The sequence below is a fragment of the Ascidiella aspersa genome, chromosome 2, assembly GCF_963924565.1.
Source record: "Ascidiella aspersa chromosome 2, kaAscAspe10.2, whole genome shotgun sequence".
NCBI lineage: Eukaryota > Metazoa > Chordata > Ascidiacea > Phlebobranchia > Ascidiidae > Ascidiella > Ascidiella aspersa.
The window spans coordinates 5,420,147-5,428,864 of record NC_139448.1 but is presented as its reverse complement, the minus strand read 5'-3'; the positions used below and the strand labels follow the sequence as shown (position 1 = coordinate 5,428,864).

At 38.8% G+C, this 8,718-nt stretch overlaps 1 protein-coding gene across 1 annotated transcript; it reads left to right on the top strand.

Moving 5' to 3' along the window:
* LOC146163290 (receptor-interacting serine/threonine-protein kinase 3-like) lies at positions 1-8,344 on the top strand. Its single transcript, XM_083382632.1, has 7 exons — positions 1-135; positions 1,003-1,193; positions 2,866-3,036; positions 4,060-4,338; positions 5,275-5,513; positions 6,915-7,100; positions 7,903-8,344. Exons 1-7 carry the CDS (start codon positions 118-120, stop codon positions 7,977-7,979), a joined length of 1,161 nt encoding a protein of 386 aa, XP_083238758.1. The 5' UTR covers positions 1-117; the 3' UTR covers positions 7,980-8,344.
* Positions 8,345-8,718: the final 374 nt, after the last annotated feature.

The following is an 8,718-nucleotide window of genomic DNA, read 5'->3' as shown; positions in this document are numbered from 1 at the left end:
AGGTGTTTTCCCGCTTGCTAAACGGAATGCAAAGAAATGCTCTGCCTAATAATTTTCGCCTGAACTGTGGAAACCTAAGCGATATGAAGTGGTGTTAGAAGCAGAGTGTAAGCAAATATGGAGGATACGGCCAAGGTTTGTATTTTTTGGCCCTGATTTTTACTGGGAAATTTTCTTAAATGTTTTACATAAATCTACAAATTGCCCTCAAACCGAAAAGACCCAAAGACACGATTGAGATGTTGACTTTTCCTGGCTTGAACATAAACATGCTGGTTTCGGAATGCCTAGACACTCTAGTTTCGAAATTTGTAGGCTCACGTTGTAGTAATATAAACATATTTTTATACCATCCTTGCTTGTCTATTGTAAGAGGATTTTCATATCGAAGCTCATAGGATGGTTCGAAACATTATGTGAACCATTCGATTTTTAATATCGGGCGATGTATTTGCATAAAAGCCAACGTTTTGCAAAATCCTCCACATATAAGTTCAGCAGTGTTATAAACAAATCATTTTGAAATGACTGTGCACTTCATCAGTCATTATAAAGGCTCTTTATCAGTCATTACAACAGTGAAATTCAGTAGAACTTTGCTCAGCTCTGATTATAAAGAATCTTCAGACACAATCTTTGATTTCAATGCTGAAAACAATTGAATACTTTATTTTAACTAAAAACGCTTTCAATACGTTAAATCGCTCACGCAACGTTACCTAATATATTTGGTTCGAACCCAAACCCAAGGCTCTTTATGTCGCCAACACCGGAAAGCCAGCAGCCTTATTCCAACCTGGCTTCCTACGGGCTCTGCATCTTGCGCAATACCCACCACTTGTTGCGCAATACAGGAAGCGATCGCGGACGCTGTGGGCCTGCCACGACGCCGCGCGATGTCTCTATGACGTCACTATACCCATTTGAGCAGTGGGATTGGAAAGTTTGATTTTGCTTTAACATTTATTTCATCGTACGAATAAAATCCTATTCTTTACACAGATCAAGTTTTCCAACAAGCTCGAGGACATAAGTGCGACTGAGCTTTTGACGAGTGCAGACGAAACTGACTACCTCGGCTGTGGCGGTTTCGCATCTGTTCGGTTTTGCCGCCACCCGATAAAGGGCGAGGTTGTGGCGAAATGCTTCACTATCACAGGAACGAAGGAAAACATTGAGAAGCACATCAACGAGTAAGTCAATTTTCCACTCTCTTGATGAAAGTCTGATTTAAGGCTAAATAGGGTAATCAGGTGGCACTATCAAACCGACTATAATTGTATTGAATTCTCGACTAGCTTTCGCACAACCGTGCTTCATAATGTCAAAGTAGAAATTTTAAGTGGTGGGTTTTCTAGAAAAATGTCAGTAGTAGGTCTTCTACTTTGATCTCATAAAGCACGGTTGTGCAAAAGTTTGTTGAGAATACAATACAATTTGTCTTTTATAGTGCCACCTGATTACCCTATTTAGAATTAAACAAATATGGCCATTTACAAAGAAGATTGATTTAAAGCCGTGGGCAGATCCAGGATTTTTTTTGGGGAGGGAGGTCCATGAAGATTTTTAAAGACGATGTCATGAAATTACGTCATAACATGACGTCATGTAAACTGATCGTAAAACACCCGCTGTTCTCGAGCGAACTTGTTCACAATTATCGAAATGAAACAAGCTGTACTATTTACATGGCAATAGTTGGCGAAATTTATAGTTTGGGGGCATGCACCCCAGCCTGATCCACCCCTGTTTAAAGCACTGTAATTTTATTATACATAACCGTTTTATCTTTTAGTATAATAACACAAATTCACTCTTGAAAATGTTGACAACACAAAGTATAGTCGAGTATCTCAAACTGTGAACCTTTTCTTTATTGGGCCTCGCGAAGCCAGTTTATAGTTAAATATTAACAGCGTGTGTTTCCTGAGACCTTATGGCGCAAGGATTCTTGAATTTAGGAGCAGCGCTTTAATACTAACTGGACACACAGTAGCTATTTAACAAGTCCGCCCAAAATACTCAGACTCGGTAAGATGACATCTATGTTGAAATACTGGACCGAGTTGACAATATTTGAAGTTTACAGGTGCTAAAGTGCCTTTCATGGGCTTTAAATTACCTGCAAAGCTCTTCAAGTTACTTGCAAACCTCGCTCTTTCCCGCTGCTTAAAAGCATCCCTCCATACCACTATAGATAATCATAAAAAGTATATGTTATAAAAAAAATGTGACATTGCGGGTTAGGTCAGGTACCTGACTAATGTGCACAAATTCCTCTACTGGTACATACCTATTTAGATATGGTTCAGTGGTTACCAACATTGTATGTATGGCTTACAGCATCCACCGAAACGTCAGTATCTTGATAAAGACGTTCTGTATAGCACGTCGAAAATTATTTCGCTTTTTTTTTCTTCAGTTACGTATATAGCCTACACATGTGTAATTTTGATGTAAAGCATAGGACAACATGAAAGCAGATTTAACACAATATGTAACCAATAAAGTCATTTAAAAATGTTAGATATTAAAGTGCAGCTCGCACCCCCTAAAAATTTGTTGCCCCCCTTCGGTTAAGAACCACTGGTCCACAGTTAATGTCACTATAAACGGGACTGGAACAACCCATTCAATTCTCTACATATATTAGGAAATTGTCATTTAGTTTATTGCACTTTAACTGTGCAAAAAAGAGCTGTATCAAGGGGATTAACAACGAGCAAAAATCATATTAAAGATACTCAAACACAACTGAGCACCCTAAAGCATTAAAAACGGCACTTCAATTTGTGAACCATACTTTTGAGTCCAAGAAATGGCTCGTCAGAAAATTTGGCGTCACAAAACCGCATCTCCTTGCAGTGTGAAACGAGAGGCGGAGGTACTGGCTCGCATGGAGCACCCGAACATCGTCAAAATCCACGGCTTCTCCAACTGGGACGGCAACAAAGTGGCCATTGTGTTGGAATACGTCGAGTGTGGAAGCCTGGACGGACTCATCAGCTCACAGCACGAATTGAGCTGGGAACTCAGGTAAGACACGTGTTTGGAAATTAGCATCTGATATACAGAGTGTACCAAAGGTAGGCTTACAGTTATAAAAAAGTGGTTGTAATGACTATGACTTGGCTTGAGTGCGCCTAAGTCAATGTCTTGCAATTAGTTGACTTGTCTTTTCGGGCATAATGACTTGGCTTGATTTATTCGTTTGGCCAAATTGCTGGACTTGGACTTAACTCATTTGCGAAAATGACTTACTTTATTCTTAGTGTTTTAATCGAACACATTTTTGGTAAATAGTGCATAATTTACTTTAATTGTACAACTCTGCTTTTGTTTCCCTTGATCTATCTGTTTTCTATGCGATTAATTGCTAGGATTGGAGTGAATTTGCTAATTTTAGTAGTTTAACATTTAGTTTTGTTTCCAAGGACTTGAATCGAAATGACTTATTATGGAAATTGTAACGCCAAAATTGGTCCGGCCAAAATCGGTCCGGCCGGATCGATTTTGGTCGTAATCAAGCGCCAAAACTGGTCCGGTCGGATCGATGTTGGCGTTGGAATAGCCGCTAAAACAGGTCTGGCTAGGGTTAGGATTAGGCCGGACCAGTTTTGGCCTAGCCGGACCTGTTTTAGCGGCTGTTCCAACGCCAAAATTGATCCGACCGGATCAGTTTTGGCCCCGGACCAAATTTCGCGTTACACAATAACTTGAAAAAATGAATTTTATTTATTGCAAATGATTTTATTTATTGCAAATTGGTTGGGACTTTATAACTCTGATACCAAAGTTCTTGGGCAGGCCGTTTGTTCATATCATTTACGAAATTACTTTTTTTACAGTCGAAAAAGTGTTTTTTGCTTTATATTGTTATTGTTATTTAAGCAACAGATTAAAAAATCTACTTCTGGATGCATTAATCAAACAATAAATAAACGCAGTAGCTGTAATCGTTGGTCACAGAGCAGCTTCAGAAGCGCTAAATCTCAGTTAGTAACACACATATTTGTGTGCATGTTTCATTAAATAAATCAAAACATCGCACAATTTTAGGCAGGACCTGTTCGGTCAAGTCAACTCGGCTCTTTACTACCTTCACAACTTTTCGGACAATAAGTTCTTCTTCCACGGCGACATCAAGCCCGAAAACATCCTCCTCGACCGACACTTGAACGTCAAGTTGGCCGACTTCGGGGCGGTCAACATCGTCAGGGCGTCCCAGTGCGACTCAAGCTCACTGGACATCGCGCCCACTGGTCAGCACACTGCCCGCTACGCTGCACCAGAGGTACTGGAAGGCAAAGAGATTAGTCGACTTGCTGACATGTACAGGTATGTCGGTTGGTTGAAGACTGTGGTGGGTAAAATGTACAGACATGAAATAAGCTATTGCTGCCAGGCATAATATATAACCAAGTGTTGCTCATCCAGCAGTATATATAATGAATCGACGTTTCGACGTCCTATTCAGAAAGTCTTCATCAGGATACTGGCATATCATTATAAGGAATCTATGTCAGTATCCTAATGAAGACGTTCTGTATAGGACGTCGAAACGTCGAGTGATTACATAATGCTGTTGGATGAGCAACACTCGGTTAGGTATAGACATGTCCATATCAATACCTATAGTGAATTATTTACTGAATATAATATATTGTTAATGTAGGTTATGGACACAAAAGATCTTTGAAGGTCTAAATGTTCAAGTATTGGCTAAGATTGTCTGCAATGTGTATATGCTGTCCGACGTGCACATGTGCAACAACATTTTTTAAACTGATAAGACCGAAAACTGTAAATCGTAAAGACGGATAGGTATTGGCAGAATATTTGCCAACCATCAAAATATATGGCACACCTTTGAGTGATTGCTGAATGAATATCCACCTTACTTTAGTTGCGTAAACGGGTTAAATACAGGCTGTAGAGTTGGAATTGGACACGGGACTCACATTGACCAGTGTCGAACTAGGGACTAGGGACTCGGACTCGGGTTCATTATTTTGCCTGGAGTCGGTTTGGGGTTCATCTTTTTTGACCGGAGACGGATTTGGGTTCTTTTTTTGCCGAAGTCGGACTTTGGTTCTTTTTTTCACCGGAGTTTGACTTGGGTTGAATTTTTTAGCTGGAGTCGAACTTGGGTTCATTCTTTTGGCCGAAGTCAGATTTTTTAGGTTGTTTTTTAACCGACTGTGCAGCCCTGTTTCCAACCGACTCGACATAACCCCGGTTTAAGCCACTTAACTCCAAACTTTCCTTCCCAAGCCTTGCCATGGTTCTGTACGAGCTTGTGACCCGAGGTCGTGTTTACGAAGGCGCCACCGTCCGAAAAGACGTGCTTCGCACACTCATCCTAGCCGGAACCCGACCGGACTCCGCCAAGGTCAAGCAGGTCAAGGCGGCCCTGACCAACGAGGCTGACCGAAAGATCTTCACCCTACTGACCGAGTTAATGAAGAAGTGCTGGAACAAGGACCCGAAAGCCAGACCGACCACCCTCAAAGGTGATAAATTGTAAATGCGTGCCATTTATAAACCCAGCATTGGTCACTAGTACTATATCCTCATTCAATGGAAGATACACACATATATGTGTTCAACAACTTTTTTTTGTGAAGTTGCTTGTACTATAATTTCTCGACATATTCGATGAGTCTGCGATGGCTTTCGGTGTACTAATGATACGGAAGCCGTAATCGTTGGTCAAAAAGCAGCTTCAGAAGAGATAGCATTTGTTGAACACATATTTGCGTGGATCTTTTATTGAATGATATGATACTGCAGATCCATTTAAATATGAAGTTGCTTGTACTAAAAGAAGTAGCAAGCATTGATGTATAGTTATTTCTCGACTCGCTTCTCTCTGAGTCTGTGTTGCTTAGGTGGTGGACCGACGATCCCGGTATGACCGAAGATCGTGAGTTCGAACCTCACTGCAGGCTAGATATTTTTTCTAGCCTGCCTTGCTTGTATCATTGATCGACAGATTTGGTGAGTCTGCGATGGCTTTCGGTGTACTCGCTTATTGTGTATAAACCTAAACATTGTTCCGCAGAAATTTCTGTTGGAGATTCAACATCTTTAGGAATTCCGAAGGGATCTCGTAAATTACTTTACACTACTTCTTAACCATAAAAGCGAAATTTCAAAAAGAAAATTGTGTGAATTTTAAACTTATGCGTAGTGTTTATAAATCCTACATTGGTCAGAAGAAATGTCCGATCGAGAGGTGACACTTTACTGGAATTTCCAAGAGAACACATAATTAAAGTACTTAACTACACAATCCAAAAAGCGAAATTTCAAAAAGAAAAGCGTGTGAATTTTAAACTTATGCGTGTTATTCATAACCCACCATTGGTCATGATATTTTTTGTTCGATAGTCAACATCTTGAATTTCAAAGAAATCCTACTTTATGTACTTCATTCCTCAACCATAAAAGCGAAGTTGTGAATTTTAGGCTTTTAGTTGAAAAGCGATCGGAGAAATTGTTTCAAACCCAGAAGCAAACAAAATAGTTTTGTCTGTTACACAATGTAATCGGTGCGCACGAAGTCATTTTTCGAAGTTTCAAGTTAGGTCACTTACGACTAATTAAATTCGATTTAAAAATAAATTAATATTTTAAGGTTTAATTCATTTTTAGAGTATCACATGTACAATTCAACTTGTTTAATAATAAAATTTCGTCAAATTCAACGAACATAAAATAACACTTTTCCGTATTCAATGTCAAAAAATTTTAAAATCTGTGAAAATCGATAAGTCATTTTCGCATTATTTTCCACTCAAAGCGAACAGTTTAACGTTACACATTTGGAAAACAAACTTTTTACTTTCAACGGCCCTTAAATGAACCGAAACACAAGTCAAAGTAAATTTGAAAACATGTTTTGCTTCCAGTGGCAAAAAAGCTGGAGAACTCGGGCAACGGGCGGCGCACTGATTTGGAGGTTGAGAAGCGAGAACTGTCCAGGTTGTTGAGGCGAGTACAAAAAGCTTCAGGCCAACGGACCAACCTCTCAATGTTCTCCGTAAGCTTCATGTCTGCGTCACTTCCTCCCGTTCCCGATGAACCGGAAGAAATCGGTAAAACTAAAATAAAAGTTTGGGGATGACCGATAGGCGATAATATCGGATCAGAGCCGAAACCCGATGCCAGATGGTAGCATCGGTACTCGTCTGAAACCCGAGAGTTTGGTCCGCAGCCTGAATACCTGAGATCCCGCGAAAGCTAAGCGCCGATTTTTTTTTGCATTAGACCGATGGCGACCCTTTTCGCTGGACCGCGATTAATTTGCACGCATCGTTGCGAGAAAAATACCCTGAAAACTTGGGAATTTTTTTCAATGAAATTTTTTAGGTTTTTAAAGACTTTAAACAGAAATATTTTATATTCCACTTTTGGTATCGGTACTCGTGTGAAACTAGGCGGGCATCTGTGCCGAAATTATTTCACCTTTTAGGTAATGGTTTGCGATCTAAATGAATGTTTTCCACATGTAGAGTTTCTTTCAACAAGGTGGCATATCAACAGAAAATTTCGATTCGTAAAGCAATTTTGTGAAATCAACATAAAACATTTTAAAATTCTGATCAATTTGTTTCAATCTGATTAATTCAGATTTAAAAAAAAAAGTGGGACGTTATCGTTTTAGTTCTCTACAGCTATCTACTCCTATATCTAGTTACTCTCTGTTTTTCGTGTGTGTTTTTATCGATTTATTGTAAATTCATTTTTAAACTAAAGATACCATAAGTCATTTCCAAAATGTCTGAAAATAGAAAGTTTGCAAATTTTAGCAAATTTCATGACTTTTATATTTTTATTGAAAATTTACAGTGTTTCCTCACATGTTTTTTACAAGGGGAAATATTTGTTTCTATTTAGCTCCACAAGAAGACACTGCAAAGCCAAGGTCACCGAGCCCACGTGAGTGCTTTTTCTTTATGGCTGTATTCCTATAAATAGGCTTGATTCCAGGTAATATAACTTTGCATGAATCGTTCGTCAACTTATTGTTAAATCATAACCATTATTTAATTACCCGAATATACACGAATGTGCCTGGCCTGTCAAAACACAGAATTTAACAATGAACTGTCGCTTATTTCTATTTACCTTCCTTTGAACCCAGTTGATGCCAAACAATGGTCTAAAAACAAGGTGTCTTGAATAGTTAAATTAATTTTCTTATTTTAATTGAATTTATTAATAACGAATCTTCTAGAATCTAGATCTATCTCTTAGTTGACTTTGGGTAATGTAATTGACTCCACAAGTAATTTACTTTCAAAAACGTTAAATTAAATTTCATTTTTTTCGGTAAGCCAAGTTCTTACATTTATTTTGTGTTCGGTTGAATGTAAACCTTACAATAAACTACATGACTTGGTAACCAAATGTTAAGCTCAAGGCATTAGCAGCCATTCACCTCACAAGTTAATGATTAACACTGTTATAAAACCCTGGCATAAGATAGTTTGACATATAAAGAATAAATATTGTATGAGCTGTGGTGTCCTAAAATAAATACTTATTAACGCTACATCACGCCATAACCTCAAAAACTGGGGTCACAGCCATGCAGACGGTGACGCTACAAGTTTTAAGGGTTCCAAATAGGTCATACATTAAATTTACTTTTGGGTTCGGGTTGGCGAAGTGTTGTTATATATATTCTCTCAGTTTGGGTACACTATGCAC

Bases quoted from the DNA above. Each gene is read 5' to 3' on its own strand.
- LOC146163290 (XM_083382632.1), top strand. The intron at 1,194-2,865 runs GTAAGTCAATTT...ATCTCCTTGCAG, and splicing joins ATTGAGAAGCACATCAACGA to TGTGAAACGAGAGGCGGAGG. The intron at 7,101-7,902 runs GTAAAACTAAAA...GTTTCTATTTAG, and splicing joins CGATGAACCGGAAGAAATCG to CTCCACAAGAAGACACTGCA.